We start from the raw sequence: 24,826 nt of genomic DNA, 5'->3' as shown, positions 1-24,826 counted from the left end.
TGTGAGCTCAATGTGGTCCAAAAGGTCCCTGATTTTATTATAAAAATTAAATAATGATAAATGAATCCCTTTAAAAAAATGAACAACCACATCAGTGAATAGGTTTATAATATATTAATTTTAAATAGATTAATTTTTTTAATAGTAGTTTATAATACAAACACTAATTAATTTGAGTAAGTATGACTATTAATGAATTAACAAAGATATTTAAATATTCAATTATTTTATAAATGTTTTGATTTATTGTAACAGACTGTGTTTATCAATTATAATAAAATATACCCATATAGGCTTAAGATCCCTTATTAAATCACTTTGAATCCACAACACGTTTTGGCCAACTAGCCATTCTATTTATTGCTAACTTTAATTACAATTCAATTCAATATTTTAAAAACAATTTTGATTATAAATTAAAACGTCTTAAATTTCACAGCTTCACATTACTCATTAAAAACGTTGCAAGCCCATGCCTAATATAACCTAGTGAAATAACCCTATAATACACAAAATAAACAAAGGAAGTCGTATTTAACATTAATTAATCATCCACCAGTTTACGTTAAATTACCTATAATATATCTATTATTTCGTTTAGTATTTATCATTTTATTTGTAATTATTATACTTTATCAACACCAAATGGTTTAACCTACCTCACTAACGAGATTAGGCATATTAACATTATATTTCGAGTTCTATTTGGGTATATTTTTTTTATTTATGTCATAATCAAAAATCCTACTCAATTTAATTATAAAAAAAATATCTCGAATCCAACCTTATTAATCACAAATTAATTTTACTAAAAATAACTTCATAATACTGGTTTAAATTTCTAGTGTCTGATTAAAAATTAACTGTATATAATAATTAATATTTTCTTATATATAAATGGCTTCAAACATTTTTCTCTAAGTAAGTATTATTTTCTTGGTGCAGAACCATTGTATTTTCAACACCAAAACTAATTTGTGAATAATAGGTTAACTTGACTATATTATTGTTGATAATAAACGGGTAGAATAGCCTGCAACTTTTTAAATGACAAATGTGACGCTGTTAAATTAAAATTAACTTATAAATAATATATTGTTTTAGAGATTGGCCATGTTGTCTGAAACATTGGATACTAAAAGTGAATGTTCAATGAAGAATGTTGAGGTATAAGTATTAAGATTATACTCAGGAAATTCCACTATTACAAGTCCATTGGCCTCTTCATTGATAAAACGGACATTCTGATATAATCAAAAAATTTCGGCAAAAGATTAAGAAAAAAAAATACGAAACCTATACCGTTTTTTAATTAGCCAAATTAAAACGATTCAAAAACACTATCATGCCTTTATTATACTGATTAGGCGACCCTCGGCTGACTCTCGAGATAACATCCCTTCGAGATATCGATTTTCGATCGATAAACCAAAGACTACGAGACGCTGTGATGAATAATTGATGAGCGTTTCAAGAGCGAACAATTACAGGTTCGTCACGAACGCGGAGGGCCAACACATCGAATACTATATCCGAGGTCAGACAATACAGTTCGAAAAACGTTTCCTACAGGTGTCCTTATATCCAAAGGAAGTTTCTATGCAACATCAGGCGACCGAACCCAGGAATAGTTTAATTAAGCATAAAATATCAACTTTGATAAAATGAATGTAACACTGAAAAACAAATTATAAACTTTAAATTAACATACAATAAATTTTCTAAGTAATAATTAATATTAAATTTCAACAATAAATTAATCGTTTTGGTCATACTTATTTATTTATTTTTTTAAATCACGTACTTGCCACTAAGGGGGTGAAGGTAGCAGCGTGGCAATGCGCTTGTCAGTCAACCTATAGGTTGCGAGTTCGAGTCCCCGGCCCTATCCGCCAGGCGTTTTTCAAGCTTATAACTATACAATACTCACTCACAGCCTCCCCCCACCCGCATTTGGGAGGCCCGTCAGCCAATGGGTGGCACTCACAAAAATAGGCGTGGGAGTGACGAACCCATCCTATCAAAACCACGTAAAGAAACGCGCGGTGTCTTGGACCTCCACGGTCGGTCGCGCCAATAAACAAACAAACAAACCGGCCACTAAGGAACACGTGAATATCAATAGTTAGGCTTCTTTGGGAGTCTTGATTTTCTTTCTTCCCATCGCAGTTTTATGATCCTCGACTGCCTTCCTATTTCTTCCTTCGGACCACTTCCTACCCCTCTTTTTTCCTCTTCCAATATTGGCGAGATTTTCAGTGTTTTCCTGCATTTGTCTCTATCTAGACTCTATCTGAAATTTCAAGGTTCTTTCATTCTTTTCTTATTTGCCTCATGTATCCTCCCATGCTTTAGTAGCTAAAAATTGTGTTAAAGATCTTTCTGTTCAATCTTTTCTCCTTCATCCTTTTCATATGCCCATAGAACACCAGCCTTATGATTCTTATCTCGGTTTCCAGGTCTTTAAGTTTTGCGTAGATCTCTTCGTTAGATCTTCGTCTGTAACCTTCTCGTGTTTTCCTGGGCCCATAGATTTTCTTAAGATCTTTTTTTCCGTTCTTAGCAGCTTTTCCAAGTTGGGTAGGCATGCGGTCTCCACCCCGTATAAAATCACAGGCCTTAACACAACGTTGTTAAGCCTTAACTTTGCATTGGAGGAGAGGTTTTTTTTATTGTAAACTTTGCCCGTTTGAAAGCTTAAATTTTCTAATTTTGTTTTTCTATCGGATTTTCTCTTGGTCAGATTTTATTTATACTTATTTCCCTCAAATAACGTGTTTATTTATTAATACTAATTATAGATTAAATCTTAAATAAGATTCAAAAAACTTAAAACACCATCATACTGAAGTACTAAGTAAAGCTAATTCATTTTTGTTTCATTTTGTTTGGAAATTGTCTTTTAACATATAAAAATAATTGAATATAATTGTAAACAAATAAAATTCATAACTAAAAATAAAATCTTTTAGAAATGAGATGAATGTTAGATAAATTAATTCGACTATACAAGAGTACAAATTTTTGTAAGTAGATAACCATTAAATTTATAAAATTAAAAGGCGATATTATTCGTTATAAATAAATTGCTTATAAAGATATTCAAATAAGGCATAATAGTTGATGAAAAAAATTAAAAGAAATTTTAGAAATAAATGAAAATCTGTGACAGTGGATATGCAGTGTTGAAATGAGTGAAATTTAGGTAAAATATAGGCATTTTTGTGATTCATTAACTATCTCATTCAAATTATAATTTCGCTAGAGGGGCGAAACATTGGAAAAGAATAATGACAGTACGAAAAAAGGCACAAAATAAATTTGGGTTTTAAATTGGTACTAAGATCACACAACGAATTGATTGCTTTGGTCTGATTTTTTGCTTAATGACATTATAAATATATTTTCCTAGGGCAATTTAATGATTACAACCTACTGAGGGTTATATGGTAAGCGAGTATTAATTAATTTATCATCAAGAATTTAGAAGTGTATTTCTTTTTTTAAATTTTAAACATTTGTTAAATTATTAATTTACTGATAAATGGAGTATGTTATATAGCATCATACATACCAATGACATTATCAGCAATTTTGATATAGTATCCTATCACTAAAAATTTAAGATATAGTATAATAAGCAACTATGTATTGCAATAGAAACATTAATAGTGAGTCCTTGCAGATTTTGTAACTGTGGATGTAAGGCCGAAACTTTATGAAGTCACTACTAAATTTGTGAAGAACTAACATCCAACTTTATCTTGATTTAAATACCCGCCTTCACCTTAAAACGACTAATAAAGGATACTTACATAAAAAAAATAAAAAAAGGAAAAAAAAATTAATGTAGAAAAAGGGGTATTGTTTTAGTTGGCCGTTATTCAGGTATAATAGAGACAGATGATGCAATAGGAATATAAATTTTTTGGATTGGTTGAGCGAAAAAAGAGAGATCCCCAGGAAGAATGCAGGTAAAAAAATGCAGTGTAATATAATTTTCTTTAATATGGTAGCCACACAAGAGACGGAGTCCACATGTAATTATTATTAGTACAAAACATACCCTGAAAGTTCCTACGAATTTGCAATACGCTCTAATTCCAAATCTTTTATTAAACTATCTATATTATAAATTATAATTAAATTAATAAGCTATTATAAAAGGAAATTATAATGAAAATTAGGTATACTATTTTTGGGAAAATTGTAATAAATTGATCAATTTTATATTATCGACTATATTTCTGTATAGCAGGGATATTATATCACCTGAAGTTGGAAATAGGTACCCATATAATAAAAAAATACTGAGGTATGTTTTCCTTCCTTAGCAACACTAACGTACTCCATTAGATTCCGTTATACTTAGAACATAAACGAGAAATGATAATCTAAACTTCCAATGTGATACGCTAGTTAAAGCCTCGGTCATAACAAAGATTCTGCAATCATCAGCATGTTCCTGATTGGTTCTCGTCAACCAAACCATTAATTTACGCTGCTTTACGATCTTCCAGAACTAACAATCTCAAAACAAATAAAATTTTATTTGTTTCTGACTAAAACAATATGAATTAAAGTTTATACTGAAGACTAACCATCATACAATCAAATCTTAAACGGAGAGCATAATATAGATTCCCTGAAAGAATGCAGCTTATGTACAACTCCAGATCGTAAAAAAAAAAAATCAACCGGAAAATCTCTTTTGTCCCGCACTGTCACAGAAAGGAAGATAACCATAACCATACACAGATTTCTAAGAAAAAAACAGACACACTGACCTCTTGTAACTGTAAACATTCAATAACAAAAAAAAAAAAATTATTTACTTTTTAATTAATCATTAGAATAAGGGATATTACATACATTTCATATCAATGACGCATAACAAAATTATTGAGTTTCAATGTAAGTAATGATTCAGTAACAGAGAAAAAATATCATAGATGAAATCGTAGAAAATTAATTGAGGAAATGTGAGGCTAAAAATATTTTATTCATATAATACTATATGAAACATTATTTATTATTTTTTTCGTATTAACCTCCAAAGTAATAGACAGTTGCCGAGTTAGTACATATAAATAAATAAAGATAAAGTATAAAATGAAATATTTATATGGTATATTTATTTAATTTTTTTAATACTATATATACCTTTCTGATATACGGCTTGGAGTCCTACAGCTCTAACATGCACCCTACAAAGCAGAATGGAGAGATTTGCAATGAAAGTCCTACGCACAATTAACGGAGCGATCCAGGAACAGAGCCTTGACATATGGATGAAAAGAACTAGCAGAGACTGGTCCTTCAATATCTCATGATATGAAAATGAGGAGATTAACATGAGCTTGCCATGTGGCTCGAAGCAATACAACAGGATCCCTCTACACAACGATAGTTGGCAAGAAACTACGTGAGAGAGACCAGAAAACCAGAAAGATAAACAGATTCAACAAAGATGCGAAAGAGCTGAGCAGCGAACTTGAAAGCACTAGCGCAAGACTAGTAGGTGCAGAAGGGTGGTTTGAAGCTGAGTGAGTTAGTGGAGGATCGAATTTTATTTTTGTGGTGGTCCCACGAAATGAAAACTTGACTCCCCTCTATAGTTAGAATAGGTTGGTTACCTCTAGATAAAGCTAAATAGGGCTGGCTCTATTAAAAAAACAAATTAAAAAAAAACATTTAAAATGATTAATATCAAATTAAAACATACTAAGTAAACTTCAATTTTCATATAACTAATAATACTTTATTGCACAATTTTAAGTAAAATGGATGTCCGTAATTAGTGTAATTGAACTTTTAATCTATTCAAGACACGAAGTAGTTTCCAAGTTAAAAACTTCGATTTTTAAGGTAAGACATGAAAGAATGATGAATGTATAATGCTGCAGAAATAACTGTCTTAACTTTTCAACAGTAGCGAAGCCCCGCAATACTTCTATTAATGAAAATTAAATAATAATATATTGATCCATTACTATAAATTAATCTAGCGGAAAAAGGTTCTAACTGTATCAACCATACTGTACCTATATTTTTTTGTAAATTAACATATTTTATATATACAACGTGTGATATCCAATATTGCATTATGACAACGGGATCGATTCAGACTTTTAAAAAAACTGAAAAGTGGTGCTAAAATAAGGAATCCGCGATGCAGAAACTAATCGTAAAAATGAAAAAGTATTAATAACTATTATCCTTATTTTTCACAATGTGGTTTTGAACTAAAAAAAGGCAAAGAGTTCGGTAGCAAGAATACTTTCAGGTGTTTATACTCGTTGGAAAGGTCATGGACTTGTTTGTTTTCGCAATAATTTCCCTCTTCTTTAGCATTCTTTGTTTTTACAAAGCCTTCGTCTCTTTTCTTTTCTCGCACTTTTTTTTCCATTTTTTCTTTTTTGTTAACTGTACAATGGCATAGGGTTTGTTTCTACTCGATGGCAAAGGTTTTGAAATATAACAGGCTCAGTATTAACTAAAAAAGTTTCACAATTTTCATTTCGAAAATAATTTTATTAATTAATAAAAGAGTTCCTAAACCAAAGATAAAATTGAAATAGGGTTACAGTTTTTTTACATAATAAATTACAACATTTAAAACAGAAATTTAACTAAAAATGACCAAAGAAATTGTTTAAATTGGTTGCAAGAGTAAAGCTCTAAAAGTTTAAGCATGATCTTAACCTTAAAAGAATAGCTGTGAAGTGCAGAACCTTGTTTTTATTTCATTATTATAATATGTACGATAAAATTTTGCTTCGGAATAAACACTTATTTTTCTTTGCTACTTATTACATATCAACTGTGTTTTATATTTCAGTAAAAAAAGAAATAAATCCAAAATATTTTTTAAATATATTAAAATAAAATGCAAATATATTATAATAAGGTACAGATTGTTTAAAATAGCTAAATATAGATATTTACAGTAATATATATTGGGAAATTTGTATAAATTGGTTGCAAGAGTAAAGCTCTAAAACAATAAATCCTAGTGTCAAGAGCTCAGAGTCGAAGTATTTAAGTTCACCAAGTGTAGGAAGATTATAACTGTTTAATAAGAGACCATCAATTACTATTGGGCCAATTAATCTGATTTTTTCATTTATAAAACTAATTTATAGTATATCCGTTTTGCCTCAAGACATCGGAAATCCACGCCCATTTTGTATCAAGATTGCGTATAACAGTTTAATTATTTTTTTTGCTCGTCTTCCATAAAAACCTAAATAGCTCCTGAGTGGAGATGCCATTTCTTGGGACCGCCGTGAAATAAATATTGACTGACCCAGGTGTGAATCCACCCCAAAACGTTCTGAACCAGGAACTTGGAGACCTTTGCCTAAACGTGCTCGGCTATTACGTCCGCTAAAGTTTAATGTGTCTTTTTTTAATGATTCTTGGGTGTGTAATTAATTAATGTATTGTAGATCTAAAATCCCCAAGAAAAAATGGAAAAATTACTTAACATTATTTGAATTTATCTAAGCCCACTGAATGATTACAAATTTTGTTAAAGTTTAAAATTGCTGATAAAAACTAAAAAAGTTTGAAAATTAAAATTTGAAATTCTCACTAATTACAACAAAGACAGATGAATGAAGGCATGAGGCGGACGGGAAACCGGAGTTAAAACAATGAACCTTCTCAATAAAATACAAGCTTATTCTAGATAGACATTTTGATCGCTACCCGAAACCTATTAATACTATTTCAAGAATATTTGTAAATTATATTTAATCGTTTTGTTTTTTAAAAATTAAATTCAACTGTTTATATTTTAACCTCAAATTTATATTTTAAACTATGAATTAAATTAAGAAAAATAATAAAAATGAATAAATATTTGTATACATACATGTATAAAATGAAGAAGTTAGTTCAAGCATTAAATATGATGCAATAAAAATCTAAATTTAATACAAAAATAGTAAAATGTGCAATTTTGTGATGAAAAACCTCAAAACGTGCTGATTTGTGAAGAAACCTCAAAATGTGCAAAATAAAGTTAGTGTTATTGGAATGTCTTTTCCATGGTTTGAATTTCATTCAGGGTTTGACGGAATTTAAAACTTGGAAACAAAAGATGCAGTTGCACGAACATCCAGTCTCTACTTATAACAAATGCTACCAGGAGTAGTATTTAAGAAAATATATAATAATAATATAGTAGACAGATGAATTTAGACATATTATTTTATTTATAAAATGTATAAAGAAAATAATTGATGGAAAATAGGCCAGCATACTATGTTTTCAAAACCGCATACAACAGAAACAGTAGATTACACCGTACAGTGTACCCTGATGACAGTGGCAGTAGCTAAAACCTGATCACAGGTATCGTACCTCCCCTCTCATCAGCCTAGCCTCTAATCAAACACTTGGCAACCTCTGTAACCACCTCGTGTGGTTATGTCTAGTTGCGGTTAGGTGTCTAGTAACTAGGAACCAGTAGGCCAAACTATAATTACCAATTCTGGTCAATAACAGCTTGTGTTTTCGTAAATAAGCAATAGTTAGAGCTGAGCTATTTCATAGAAATTAGTTCAGTGTTCAACCAAATTATGGAACTTAAAAAAAAAAAAAAAAAAATCAGTTTAACCTCTTCACAACATTATACAACTAAATAATAACATTAAAATTTTATGGATGTATATGAACAAAACTTTAACCACCAAACTCGAGAATTTCGACACAACTTGAAAAAGAAACCACTTGAAATTTTTATTTATATAAATATAATCAGGCGCACTAAACAAGCATTCGTATTACAAAAGGTCTATTAATATAGAATTGTTTTATGTACATATACAAAAGTGCTAGTCAAAAAGTTCTTGGAAAGCTTTTATAATTTATACATACACATATATAAAAGTAGAATAAAACTTTTACTAACATGCTTTTAGAATAAAACTTTAACAATAAATATATTTCTCTCATAAATTCTCGTATATATTCTTGAAAAATTTATTTGATGAGTTCTTTTATACGAGTCAAAATAACTAACCCTTACTAAATGGCGTGTGCGTGTCTGAACAGTGTGTTTTGTTGAACAGCCTTGCTCTAAAAGGTAAGTTGTAAAAATCTGAGTGTATGCATGGAATGTTATAGCAACCTAATTGTCAAACTCGACCCACAGGAAGTGCCACTCACCCCAATCTTAGTTTCATCGAAGTAGCTTTAAATGGCTTCAATGCTGAATTTTAGTATTAGATGTATTATTATTATATTTAATATAGGAGGTATTATTACTATTGGACAACCAAAAATAAAATAAAAATTCAACACATACAGGCTTAGAAAATAATAGATAATAACGAAAACAGCATTAAAAAATGGTCTGTTCTAACAAGAGATTAATTGTTAAATTGATGGGCGCATACCCTGTGCATTTTTTTCGTTTCGCAAGATATAATATCATTATCATCATTCGTAAGATAATAAGTACTAATATAAAAAAAAAAATTAATCTTTAATATTAAAAATAATAAAACTGAATAACTATACAGAAACAAGCTAGGGATTGCTCAGAGATTGACGTGTGGCATTGAATGTCCGCATTGCATGTGAGAGCATACAGAGTAATCGAATCCTCGTGTGAAGCCTTAGCTTTGAACCTGTCATGTTTTATTCTCTTGATCTTTCTGTATTTGTTATGCCACCTTTATCAAGGTTGTCTAAAATTACTTCATGATCTAATAATTTTATCCAAGAATTTCAAAAGAAATTAATTATCCAAATATTCTTACAGGCACTAGGGCGAATATGAGTTTATATACTATATATAAAATGGGATGAAAATAAATAAATTGTTTTTAATGAAATTCCCTTTAAGCGGAAGCATTAGACCTTATAAAAGCTTTTAAAAGAATCCGCTTAGCGCTTTATCTTTTAAATACCAGTGCCAACATTTATTCACAGCAAGATTAGTGGAAGGTCAAAGCAAGCCTTTCAGTTAAAATGTGTGAGTGGACCATTCAAGGAAATGTGGATATTTACGTCTTTGAAAAGCCGCTACTTAGATATAATTTAATAATTGTAATTAAAAAACAGTTTGTGAATTAAATATAAAGTAAATAAAACTTATTTAGTTTTTTGCTATCCAAAGCTCTTGTAAACTAACAATTTGCCTTCTATATAATAATAGAAAAAACCTTTTGAATCTTTATAACATTTATTTATCTCATAAAGATTAGAATATAATAATTTAAGATTTTTTAATAATAGAGTTGGTTCATGAACTTTTAGGTATCTCATTCTTTATCAGCGGTTAATAATGTTTATTGTTTGTTATGATATCAACTAGTAGACAGAACTTTTCTCTCTATCTCTCTCACACCCGCACTGATTTTTTCCTTTCAAATTATAGAAAGTTACCAAAATCAAATTTATACATTTTCTAATGTCTTTTTCGCTAATCTCATCTGAGCTAATATCTATAGAAGAGGGAGTAGGCCAGGATAGTTGAGCAAGTAGGAACGAACGAAAAAAGTATTTATGAAATAAGAAATTGAAATTTATTCTACTTTATCAACTTTAAAAATAAATAATTATTTTACATACTTCAACAATATAGAAAAAAATTATATTTGGGATTTTTTTTTTCTTTCTTGAACATCATTTGCTATTTCTTTCATCACACAATACAGATGACGTTTATTAAAACTTGAACACACTAAATTTCGCCACTTTCCAGTAGAAATAATAAAAAAAAATCAATTTATAAATTTTAAAAAAATTAAAAGGAACAGAATTTATGTCTTAAGGACAAAACTTTAGGATTGATTAAAATATCCAAGTCTTTTGTTTTCAATATGGCTAGAAAGACATGCAAAGATAATTTTTACTATACAAATATACATTATACACAAAATTAAACAGTTTATTTATATTTTTGATTTAAAAAAATTAAAAGGAACAGAATTTATGTCAAAAGGACAGAATTTTAGGATTGATTAAAATATCCAAGTCTTTTGTTTTCAATATGGCTAGAAAAACATGCAAAGATCATAAGTTGGATCTAGTAGATAATCGTCCTCTTAATATTCCGCGATTCATTCATAAGTCTCTATGCAGAAACGGCAATATTTTACCTTCATTTTGACTTAATAGGATTTGTTAAAGTTGTTACATATTAAACGTAAAATCTCTTTCAGGCTAAGAATGTTTCATCATGTATATAAAAAAAAAAAATCTGTAGCTTTTAGTTTATTAAATTAGTACAAGACTTTAGCCATTGCGAGCCGAGATACCAGGGATAATGCAAAATTAAAAAATCCAATATTTATATAAGTGAAAATTGTATTCACAGAATATTTCGTCCCGAAAATCCAAGAGCCTCGATTTACATAGTAAGCCACAGGTATGTTAGGAACAGGACTTAGCAAACAGATTTCTAGGCTAAATAAGAGTAGAGAAGGGACAATGGCGTATGTTTAATGCATGAAGGCAGTTAGAGGAGTAGTACCACCGCGGTCGTAACCTTGCCTTGGAATACGTATATATTTTTTATCAGGTTTGTACTGGTGGTTTAAGGGTCCCACAGGAACAGAGAGCTCCCAAACATGTACCGAGCATCAGTGGAAGGTAAAATTGACTTACTTTCGTATTTCTTTAATTTATTTATATAGGGCTTCATGAAATGAAAAAAAAGATTACTTTCTTCAGCAGAGTGCAGCAATGTTAACACAGAAAGTTGGTTTACCACAACAAAAATGACCAGACTGAGCCACCCCACTGACACATTAATCCACCTGAATTAATATTAATAAAATGGGCAATTAGAAAAAAATAATAATAATACTTAGCAATCTTTTTTTCTGCCATATAAATATTTTAAATAGTTTATTTATATTTCGTATGTTATTTAATGTTTAAAAAGTTTATATTTATAACTCTTAAAATATTGAATTTTTATGCATGTTTTAAATTACTTTTACGTCTATTTTATGCTTGGGTTTTTAAGTATAATGTAACTTAAACACATTATATATTTTTTAAATTACTTCAGTGAATGTTTAGTTTTTTAACTTTTAATGTTCTTTTATGTCTTATATTATTTATTTTAATTTATGGGTGTGTTTGATTTAGTTTTACAGGTTATTTTTTATAAATATGTTTATTAGTTTGTTGTATTATCATTATATATTTATATTACTAATCAATGGTATTCTGGGCGAACTCTGTAATTATATAAGGGCTTTAGTTCAGTTTTCATAATAAATAATGAAAGGTACATATAATGGCAAGTAAAATTAAAAGGAAAAAAATAAACTTGCACGGTTATTAAATTATTTTTGTCATGAAAAAAATGAATATTATTCGCAAAATGGAAACATAAAAAATGAATGCATAAAAAAAAGGATTCAAACTGGATTTTTACTGAAAGGATGGGCCCACTTCACTCCCCAGAAGCCTCCGGCCAAAACAATTTACACTACTACATACGTTTATTGATCCCAGCAAAAATTGGTTGGGGAGAAAGAGCATTGTGTTCTTCAACAGAAAATGGCTTCATGCTGCTTCCTTATTGTTCCCAATAAATGTGTAGCTATTTGCAAAAGTTTTATAAGACTGGCTTCCAATGGAACTCGATCCTAACACAACTAAAAGGCATCTGTATTCCTATAAGGTAAAATTGAGGTCCTCTATCTATATTTTATAAATATATTTTATTTACATAAATGTGAAAGAATATGTTGAGAACATAATATGTTTATATATGTGATGATTTACCACATATTGCAATACGTTATATTCCCTCTTATGAAAGTTGAGTCATGAAACAAATAAAAGAAATATTAAATTTATTTCAAAATAACTTAAGTTTGCTTAAGTACATTTCACCCTATGCCAGAGGATTTGTCATTCCCTGTACGACGAAACATCTTGAAAAAATAAACTCAGAAAATCCAAATTTTACCTTTTTTTATTAATTTTATTTTGATTATTTTCTTGTTTTTAATGTTTCAAGCTCTCAGGTCAAGAAAAAAATGTTAGTAGGTTGGATACCATTCAGTCTAGTAACGTATAGATACCATATTATAAGTTAACTAGCATATTCTATGAGATCTTAAAATTAGAGGACAAATTAACATTTCTAATTTTTGTCCAAAGACTATAAAAAAATTAATTGAAGCTAACGGGAGGTATTCTCAATAAAAATAATATTGTTAAAGTCTTTTTTCTTTCATTTCCCTCATGCACAAGAAATTAAGTTATCTAATAAGGGGAGACTAGACATACCTGGAATTACCAATTTCAAAGAAACTTTTTTTAGTGACACTAGTTCAAAAAATACTAGACACGTGTTCTTCGGTTCTTGCCAATGCAAGCTTAGAGCTGAGAAAAACTATTTTACGTATTTTTGGATTTTTAAAAACATGTTTTTTAACACAAACACGTTTGTTTGTATACCGCCTTTGCTCTCCAAATATTTAACTGATATTATATACTTATCGATTTATTTTTAAATGTAGAATCAGAATAAAAGATTTTTTGTAATTTTTATATACTTAAACTCATCTGATAGTTTAAGTATATAAAAATTACAAAAACTAAAAATTACTACTAGTAAAGTAAATATAAAAAAAATTGTTTAGGTAAATCCCAATCAGATTCGGATTTAGCGTATTTTCAAAACCTTAAACATGAATTTTCATATAAATCAAAAATAAGTCTGCTTGAAAGAAAAACAAACTCTTATTATTTATCATATGATATTTCTTTTCCCCCCATTAACTATGAATTTATGTCTTTCATCAAAAGGTTTTTCTCTTTAGAATTGTTAGAATTTAGCCTAAAAAGGACGTTTTAATAACATAGTAATAAATAACATTCTATGAATCACTACCTCAAACCTAAGTAACTAAATTTATAAGATGAAATATAAACATATACATTTAATACACAAATTTATAACATTCAAGTAACCTAATATACATTACATTTTCTTTAGTGTAGGGATATTTAGACTCTTTCTGAGTGGAAAAATGAAAAATCTGACAAATCATAAGGAAAAGTTTGAAAACCTAGAATTGGTACACTACCTAGGTACTAACAATTCATAATTCATAATATGAATAAATTTATATGGAATTTCAAATAAAAGTGACTTAAGATACTTATCGACCATCATTGCAAATTAAATAGTACATGAATTAAAATTACAAACATTATCTTTACAAAAAGGAATCAAATATCTTAATAAAACCAATCTGAAACAATATCAAAGCATCTAAAACAAGATAATCTCATCTAAAATCAACTCAATAATTTACAAAAGTTGAGCAGATTAGATTCCAAACGAGGAAATCAGATTATTCAATTCCCTAACCTCATTTCCATTTTCAGTGTTCGGACAATCTACAGGAATAAGATAAACAGCACTCCCTCAAAATAATAACAAGGTTAATTATGAATAGCATTCTCTCGGAATATTCCCAAGAGTAAAATTTATAATTAATTTATTATTATTGCATTAGGTTGTTTACCACTTAAAAACACTAGACTATGACTGTTACAACTATCTAGACCATATTCACAGAGATGTAGATAAACCCCGCTCCAAACCTAAAGCCCTCCTTGAAAAATCCTTGATTTGTGTTTGAGGATACTTTTCCTCAAATAAGTGACAATTTTAGAGTAACTATACATCCCTGTTGGTTATAATACGATCTTGAGAAACATTTCTTTATGGCAGGCATACTGAAATGCCAATACTTCAGTTCTACCCATAAGCACTTCAATTCACATTGCCATTGCTATCTCATATCAATATTTTCACATTCAAATCCATCTTAAAGCATACAAAAATGATTTCTATAATTTTTTATCTAGTAAGAATAAAACTATTGGCTATACAAAAATATATCCCAGAAAAAAAGCCTCAACAGACAGTCAAATTTTAATGACTTTTGGAACTATGAAATCATTCTAGAGGTTCTGTTATGACTGTAAGCGGCTCTAGAACTTTCATTCAGACTCCAACCGGACCAGCGCAGCTGGAAGAGAAGTGCTGGGATCTCTTGAAGCACTACTTTGCATTCCACACAGGGGTGGCAAAGCTTGGTTAGGAGTTCCAAAGACTGAATGTAAAAATTGAATATAAGTGTGAATGTGACTTTATTTTGTTGTTACTTAATTTTTTTTTTTTTATGTTGTGCATAAATTATTTCGTTATTATTTGAAAAGTTTTATTTTATGTTTAGTTTTTCATTTATTTTTTATTTTTTTGATGAGTATTAGATAAATTTGAATACGTAACAAAATGTTTTTCTAGACATTTTAGGATAGATAAAAAAAAATGGTCTAACTACAAAATATCCTATATTTGGAATTTGTTTTAAATGAGCATTGTGAGTTCACGATTTGTAAGAATACATACACTCCTCTTCGAAATATTATTACATTGACGTGGTTTGAAAAAATTCCGAGTTTTATTTTTTTAATAAATAAAATTTGAGCTTTTTATTTTAATAAATAAAAAATATACTAACGTATTAGCTGTACTGAAAGTTTGCAGTAGGTAAAACTATAACCATCCTTTATTTGCTTACAGTTTTAAAATAAATAAAACCATGTGTTGATTATTTTAGAGATTTTTTTTTAAAACGACAAACCACAACGGAAGATATAAGCTAACGTACTTTCAAAATTATAGATGAATACTTCCCAATGAAGTAAGTATGCGAGGAGAGCCGTGAAATGTGTATTTATTTAGGTGAAAAAGGAGAACAGCAGAGGTGCGCAGGTAAAGGCCACAAAAAGAAGAAAGGAATTATAAAGATCCATGGTTTGATAGCTCAAGAATAAGTGGTGCTATGTATGGTTTGAATAAGGTTTATTTAAAGTTGGGCGAAAAACATAAACTCGTATTGGACCATGCAAATAAAAAAAAAATGATTAACTCGACCAATTATATGAGGTAGGCATATACACATCATACGTTTCCTTATTTAATGTACGAGTATTTCAGTTTTGGTAAGGTGTCAGATTATGGAGTACATGTTTCAGCATGGCCAATACAAGTACCTAAGAAATAAAAATGGTACTTGTATTAGCCCCGCTGCTAATTATGAGCTATAATGCTCATTTATGAAAAATAATAAACCACTGAATTACATCAGTTAACTTCAAATGCTACTAAATTAGCAGTTAAGAAAATAAAATTTAAAAATATATTATTTAATTAAAAACATAGAAATCAGCTGTTTTTAAATCTATTATTTTAGTTGCTAAGGGGAAGTAACACTTAAAAATCTGATGCTGGGGGTGTATCACTAAACTTTCGCTTACCCTAATTTAAATTGGAATTAATTATAACTCATTTCAGAAGAGATATCTCTATATGATTTACTGAGGTAATACTTTCCCCAACTAATTTTCCAAATGAGCTTTTCAGTTGACAGGTTGACTGAATAGAATTCTAAAAGATTTCAGAAAAGTCCTTTTGATATTACATCTCGTTGTAAAATATCATTAATCGAAATTAAAAAAACCGTTTTCTAGATTTAAAAAAAAAGAAGGTAAAATCGATTATATCAGTTTAGATTATATCAAGTGTCACTTCTGGTGGATCGATTTTTATGAAAAAGTTGCTGAAACATCCCGGACATAAACCTACTCTAAACAGGTAATTTCAGTTTCGTATGACTTTTCCTTTTTGGCTGAACTGTTCACATACACAAACCTCTTTGCGTGGCTTAGTTATTTGGGCTCACGAGATCTTAAAAACGTGTACTTCTGTCGAAACTCGAATACGAATTTATTCACTATCACGATACTTCCAGTTACAATATATTTCATACGAAGGTAAGTGAATGCAAATATTACTAATAGGAAATCCATCAGAGCTAAGAAATCAATTAGTAAGATTTTTATTTCTTTTTAGTTGATATTTATCGGGATCGAACTGTTAAACTTTAACTGATTCCCTTTCTGGCAATGAAACTCACAAAGTGAGATGAAATATGTGCTGGAAATAATTGAAATCATTCAGATACCTTAGACCATGAAAATCGCGGCGGTGAGCGATGTCATACCGGCCACGCCGCCGACAAAAGCTTCCTACATTATAGCTATATAAGGGAGACATAATACATGAAGCCATAGAACCGGGAGATGAGGAATTAGAGAGCGTGGAGCTAGGGGATGCTTCGAGGGTGAGGGAGACGGATTTAGGGGGTCGCTATGGCAACTGCGTCCTCCACACCCCCAACCGCGGTGCAGTTTCCGTCAAGGCTACATCGCCTGTTTTATCTTAGAGACGATCGCTCAGTACATTAAGGGAAGATACTTGGGAATAGTGCACAAGGAAAGAGATATCTGCATAATGAGTCATGCGATACACGATGAAACAATTTCCGTTCCGACTAGACCACCCGCGGTAATTTTATCAAGCAATAAACTTTTAATTTTATCACTCCAATACCATTATATATTTACGATTTATAATCGCACACCTAGTATACGATCTCAATTCAAAAGTACAAAATGGTTAATAGTTATTATATACCGAGTTATGTTACTTAGATATATCTAGCCCTCTATTTAAGTTGTATTCTAATTTTTAGTTGTACTTCTCACATGCTTAGAGGAATTTACAAGATTTATTACTAACCATTTATTAGTAGTAAATAAGTATATTTATTATTCTCTTTTTTGTTCGTTGTATATCATTCATTTATTTATTTCATTACTAAATTTTATAACAGTTAATATATTATCTTTATTCTATTATCAATTATTTTTGTATTTTAGTTCTAATTCATAAATTAAAACATTAGTTTTAGCTCTAGAAATAATTTAAAGATTTTATACTTTCAGCTTATAAGCCGTTGAATCCTCAACAACGCCTCAATAATTAAAAGTGTTACAATTAATTATTATTATTATTATTTGTGTATGTTAACTTTGGCACAGACCGACAGATATTTTCTTCTGACAGAACCACATTAATTATATTTGTTGAATAAAAATAAATAAAAAATATGAAGATTCATAATACAGGAAAATAATTAAACATTTAACTTAAATAAATTTTAAATGTATATATTTTATTAGTATCTGTACACCGCAGATTTGTCCACATTAAATATTGATTACAAATGTCTGTCACGTGAACATGATCAGTACATGAACAAATAGTATCTGAATAAAATAAAAAAATATGTTAAACTAAATCCATAAAAAATAAATAACAGACTAGATAGCGTCTTCAGTGGTTTTATTGTAACTAATATTTTTTTTTACGAAAACGGTGTGTGTTTAAATTATTGAAAGCAAGCTTATAGGAATTCAGTATAAAAGGTATATTTATTTATTTCCCTGCAAATTATAAATACATCCTAATATATGTATAGTTTTAGTTATTGGAAAAAATTAAACAAGAGAAACAGATAACAGCAAATGATTGCTACACTCATATAATTACATAATAAAACCATACAGACAGTAATAATCCCGTTATTTTTAAGTTTATTCTATTCGTTCTATTTGCGTATTTTCATAATACTCTAATTCTTGTGAAACAAAGACACCCCGTTATAATAATTTTTTTTATCATTTGTATTCCACGTTTCGGGTCTTTCCCATTATTAGAATTATATAAACAATAAATTTGACATTTTATTTATATCTTTCCTTCAGTTTTCCTGTAATTTTATCCCAATAATTATATTTAGTCACAGTTATCATTTGCCCTAATTTTACGAGGAAACTTATCGGCATTATCTATTAACTTTGGAAGGTGCTCTGTTACACAGATAGTCTTTTAAATGAAGTTAATAAACATTATATTTGAAAATCATTTCTTAATACATCTTCTTTAGAGAATAAAAATATTTTCACAAGTACAAAGTTTTAATTATTATTCAAAGTATAAAAATATCCTATTTTAAGCACTGTCTATTCCCTATCTACCATACCTATGTAACCTACGACATGCAACCATCGTAATGCACGATGGCAGACTCGATGCAAATACTATACTCAAACACGTCTAGTTCTGGCAGGAAAGTGAAATATGGATATGCACACATATTTTTATCAACTCATAACAATTGATAAATAAATCACCATATCAGAAGCTGCTTTTAAATACGAATTAAGTGATATATCTTTTTCTTAAATAGGACACTATTTTTGTTGTGTTATTTCCATTCATGATCAAAAAACTGCTACTATTTCGGAAAATACTATCCCGAAAATCATCTAGAAGCCGAAAAGTAAAAAGATAATAACGTTTAGATTTTTTTTAAAAATTTATTTATTGATATTTACAACTGTACATAAAATACATCAAATAAATTTATGGAACAAGAATGTAGAGAAACTACCCATTGGTAGCACTCTAAAAACATTTTTACAATATAAGGTCTCGAGGCCATCTTCTTTTCAGACGCCTCGGAGGATTGTCCGGAATAAAAGAGGAAGCAATATTAGAAACTAATGGGTTTGAGTGGGTAGGTAATTTGTAATAGAAGGATTGATATCTGGTTCGGGCTAGATCGGTTACAAATGGAACATTAAGGTCTTTGTGGATGATTTTATTTGCGACAAAGTAGGGAGCATTTAGGATTTTACGGAGGATTTTGGATTGTAAGGATTGGATACGAGAGGAATTCGAAGGTTTAGTGGAGCCCCAAAGCTCAACGCCGTATGTCCAGATTGGCCTTATTACAGTCATGTAGATCAGTCTTTTGTAATGAATTGGAAGTTTAGACCGTTTGTCTAGTATGTGCTGTACTAGTCGAAATCGACGTGCAGTTTCCTGTCTTTCCAGTCTTGTGTGAGGATTCTAGGTTAGTCGTTTGTCCAGATGTAGTCCAAGGTAGCGGATCTGTTCAACTGGGGTAAGGGCAACATTATTGAAGTATATTGTAGGCCAGTCAGTAGGTTTACGACATATGGTAAAGGTAATTTGATGGGATTTGTTGGAATTTATTTTAATCCTCCAATTACGACACCATTCTTCGAGGGCTGTGATATGGGATTGAAGAGTTTGGGATGCAATTAAAGGGTTATTAGTAACAGCGAGCACACATGTGTCATCGACATACGTGGTGAGGATAGTGTTAGGATTGGTTGGGATGTCTGCTGTATAGATTGTATAGAGGATGGGACCGAGGATACTACCCTGAGGAACACCAGCGGACTGAAAGAAGAGGGATGGATAGGACCATTGTGACTTACTGTAACCATTGTGGTTTACTTTAAATAATCTGTCAGTGAGAAAGGAACGAATAGTGAGAAAGTATGTAAGAGGTAGGGATTTACGGAGTTTGTAAAGCAATAACGTTTTGACTTAAATCATTAAAATGCAAATCTAACAATAACTCACCAATAATACTATAGTTGGAGCAACCATTAAATGTTAATCGTCAGACTTACCTGTAACAAACAAAAATAAGTTAATTAATAATTATTACAACCTTGAACGAAAAATGAAAGCATAAAAGTTGAAATGTAAAAACTACTAATACACTCTTTGATTAAATTTCTAGGATTTAACACCCCAATTTTATAACATCATGAATTTAATGATAAGACTTAAAGGAAAAATACTACAATCATTGGTATTCAAGAGGCGATACTGTCATAAAATTCCGTTTTATAACTGGAATCAGATAATACTCCAGGGTCTAACTCATTCAATCTCAATAAAATATGGGTTTAACCCCTCTAAAGTAGTGCGGGGAAGTAAGAAGCACACACAATAAGAAGCACAAATAATTTATTTTAGTGGAAAAACCGTATTACTTCTTACTCCATTTATTTCTGGATTTTAGATTTTATATATATACATATATAATAGATTCTAGTAAATATTATAGTTACAATATTAATTTCAGGACTATTGATAACATGATAACTGGAACAATATATCAAAATGAGGAGGACTTAAAACATCAAATAATGAAGGTAAACAACATAATACCAAAAATAATTGGATTCTATTTAGTGATTTTTATTAACATGCAATATATTAATGCAATAATGTTTCAATCTGACAGTACAAGTAAAAGTTATTTAATCAATTAATTTGTAGATGGACTAAATAATGGACAGTAACGACGTCAAAAATGCAGAAATAAATGAAGTAAGAAGTTATAACAATTTTACTTGAAAATAAATAAATTATAAATTGTATTGTATTTGTACTTTAGTTAAAGTATAAATATATAGAGGCAGATATATAAATTGTGAAAAATAAAAAACTATTTTTTAATGACCATAATATTCAAGGAATATATAATCTTTAACTACATTCTTACTTTCACATTACTAGCCCTTAAAAACCTAAATCAGATCGATTGGAATATCTCATCAACGTCTTGGTCGACCGTTCAAACATTCATGTGAAGATTCGATACAAAATATCATGATTTGAAAAGTATCTAGCACAAACATGCGCGGGATTCAAACAATGAATTCATTATTTTAATGATAATGTATGGGCGCATGGCTAACAATTCAGTGTAGCATTGTAGCCATTGTTGTTGCAACCATGCGTTTACGTTGTACCCGTTCAGAATATCCAGACGGAGTTTGTATGAATACAACTTGAACATGGAGGATGGCGGAAGGGATAAATTTCCAGAGGGGACCAGGTTAGATATTATATGTAATATTTACATGATGAAAATAAACATTTTGATTATTTAAATACAGTACAATTAAATGATCTCGGAATGGATTAAATTCACATCTAAGTGAACGAAAAAAATATTAATAATATCCATAAATTATTGCAGTTAAAATTACTGCTCAAACAAAATACATAAATAAAATGAAGAAATAGCTTCAATGTTCCGGAAAGCTGTACGTTTAGAACAATTTGGGAGTACATTTCATAGCAGCTATATACTAAAATTAATTAAGCCAAATATAGATATAGTTTAGTAATAGCATATTTACATAAAGAGTAACCATATAATAGGAAAAAAAACTGAACACAATCCTAATTCTAGTATCTAGGGAATAACACAAAACAAAAAGAGAAATAAGAAAATATAATTACGTTTATCGATGATAAATGAATATATAAGCATAATATAATTATTCTGATAGGAGGAAAAAGGATGGTTGAAAACGAGTCTAAATGAGGGTACTACTGGTGCATGGCAAATAGCAGAAGAGATTGAGTGACAGAGTAAATGAATAGGAAGATATTATATGCTGTTTTTAAATATTGATCAAGAACCGGATAATGACGTTCAATTGAATTATCCCACTATTCATTAAAATCTTTCGGTCATTTCTAAATGAACAACAAAAATAATAATAAGAATGAATATGGGAATAACAAGCTAATATATATTTAAAGTTGGTGACTAAATAATAAAATCAGCGGAAAATAATAAAGAATAGTCGGGATTGGAAGTCCTCTGGAGCGGTTTGGAACGGTCGGGAGTGGGTCAAGGTCCCAAAGGAAATTGCGCCCTTAAGCGGGTTTTTATTGGCTTCGTACCTAAAGTTGGCTTCAAGGGTCTGGAATCAGATATCGCTAATCCTAAGGTATTTTTCAGAGAATAAGGGTAGAGGATTTTTTTAAATAAACAGAAATTCGTCCATTCCTTCACTTAATCCAGTATCCACAACCTAAACATGTTCAAATCTGACTCGGTAAAAAAAAAATAAAATGTCCGAGGTCATACGTAATTATTTTAACTATATTATTGTTTAATAACATGAATTAAAAATAAAATTAGTCATCATTATTGTTCTTTTTCTTATACCCTATTTCGAAGGACTTCTTATTATACATATCCTCTTAAAATATACACATATACTGTTAAAACTCCGCTTTCGATAAATGTATAACGGTTCAAAATCTTGAGGATCTTAAACATTTTTTGGAAAGTTTAAACCCACTTTAGACCTCTTGTCTGTTTCATTGTAATAACAAAGTATCTAATACAAAATATATATAATACTTATATATTATTTTTGCAAGTAGATCTAACCATTCCATGTTAATACATAAATTTATATCAGAAAACGTTTTGATTACTTCTAGATTCGAATGCAAGCGATCCAATAGTGTTTCCAGATGGAAAACGCAAACTTTTCATTTGTTTTGACACGAATCTCTAGGTTTAAATGTATGGTAATTAGATTTTTTCAATTACTAAAATTATAATTAAACGTATTCATGTCTAAAGTCACAATTGTGAGGCAGGTTAAACAGTTTTTTCTAATTATAAACTTTGAAATTAGTATTAAATCTGAGGAATATATTCCATAATATGAAATGCCTATTATCATTAATTATTTAAAGAAAGATATTTAAAAATTATGAAAAGTCAGTCAAGAACCACAATGGCGAAACTAAAAATAAAGCTTGGATATAAGACAACCGAACTACACAAGCATGACAGTAAAACGGCCCGGCAGAAAAAAAAAATAGTTATTTCATTTTTACTGTATTTTTACTAGTCAAAAATTAATGAGCAGGTCAACTATAGTTAGGGGGAATAACAAAACAATAACAAAATCAACCTAACAACAAAACAACCTTTCAAAATACAAAAACCTATCATAATATAATTTAAAGAATAGTAAATTTTTTAAAATATGATACCTAGTAGAGCGACTTACATCAATAGTTCCCGAGATATTCTTTTATTTCATAAATATACTGAAAAACAGTAGTTAGTGAATTTATTTTGGTTAAACTATAACTTAGGAATTATTAGACGTACATTTGTATAATAGCAACTTACACCTAATTTAAAGTGCTATAAAGGAGTTTATGACGTTTGTCTTCGTAGGAGAGGTAGTATTTGCCAAAATAAATTCACAAAATTTTAATTTATAGTTGCTCAAACAAAACTTTCTGTTTATGAAAAACAACTATTAGAAGTACAAATGTCTGCCAGCACTCAAATTAAAGTTAGTTTAATGCATTATAAAGTAGTTTATAACGGTTATTAATGACGTTTACAAACTAGTAGTTTTTATATTTGCTCATGAAATTTTGTCAAAACACCTAGAAATCAACATTTTGTGATTTTGTTTTGTCAAATATCATAGACACTACTAGTTCTACGAAGAATAACGTCATCAACTACTGTATAGTGCATTCAACTAACTTTAATTTGAGTTCTGGCAGCTTTAGTATATCTAATGGTTCTTTCCATCAAGTAAAGTAGTCTAGTTTAAATTGAAGGAAAAAATTACTTGGAAAGTTGCGGACGTACATCATCGATTCTCAACAGGCTATGTCTAGAGAGGATGCAAATACTAGTATAAGATAGAGCCCGAAATAGGTTAAGTGTTATGCATGTATAATAAATGTAATTAATTTAAGTATAATCATCTACAAAGGGCATTAAATAAAATATAACGCGGAAATTAAAATGTTCGTAAGCGTGTAACTCAGCCTAATTAGGCCATTTATCGAATTAGAATAATTTTAATGCCTAGATATAATCCACACGATTATTTATGTTTCATAACATATGCATTATGACATATTTAAGAATCATATGTCATTATTAATTTTAAAAAATGCTAATACCAATAAAAACTGTTACATTAAGTTAAGTTAATTTAATTTAAATTTAAATTTAATTTAATTTTTCTAAAACATTCTTGTCTTTTAGTTAAATTGAAAGCTAGCATATTTCCAAAACGATACTAAAACTATTCTACAGCTTTTGCAGTGTAATACGATTGAAACTGAGTTCAGGAAATGACAGTAGGTTAAAGGTCATGGAGTAAGTATTGATGCTGGGCCGCTTTTCATCAGCCTCCAAAGCCTAAGCAGAACGATTCTATAACATAATATAGAATAATA

At 29.5% G+C, this 24,826-nt stretch overlaps 1 protein-coding gene and 1 long non-coding RNA gene across 4 annotated transcripts in view; one reads left to right on the top strand and one right to left on the bottom strand.

The window, feature by feature from the left end:
• Positions 1 to 24,826, bottom strand: part of raskol (Ras GTPase-activating protein raskol) — a 758,358-nt gene that overhangs the window by 632,532 nt on the left and 101,000 nt on the right. The window contains exon 1 of one of the 3 annotated variants that reach the window (XM_067050213.1): positions 24,208 to 24,244. The exons of the other annotated variants lie outside the window; for them this stretch is intronic. Coding sequence (XP_066906314.1) covers positions 24,208 to 24,232 — 25 coding nt within the window. The 5' untranslated portion in view covers positions 24,233 to 24,244. Of the gene's footprint in view, positions 1 to 24,207; positions 24,245 to 24,826 lie in introns of those variants that run through there. 3 annotated transcript variants of the gene reach the window in all.
• On the top strand, positions 15,657 to 21,158 carry LOC106684167 (uncharacterized). The gene is made up of 3 exons (XR_001343657.2): positions 15,657 to 15,949; positions 20,877 to 20,946; positions 21,074 to 21,158. It is a non-coding gene; the product is annotated as an uncharacterized lncRNA (long non-coding RNA).

This window comes from Halyomorpha halys, unplaced genomic scaffold (assembly GCF_000696795.3).
Source record: "Halyomorpha halys isolate HHAL.00 unplaced genomic scaffold, Hhal_1.1 Scaffold550.1, whole genome shotgun sequence".
Lineage (NCBI taxonomy): Eukaryota > Metazoa > Arthropoda > Insecta > Hemiptera > Pentatomidae > Halyomorpha > Halyomorpha halys.
The sequence above is the reverse complement of the archived record's forward strand: the minus strand, read 5'-3'. Positions and strand labels throughout refer to the sequence as shown.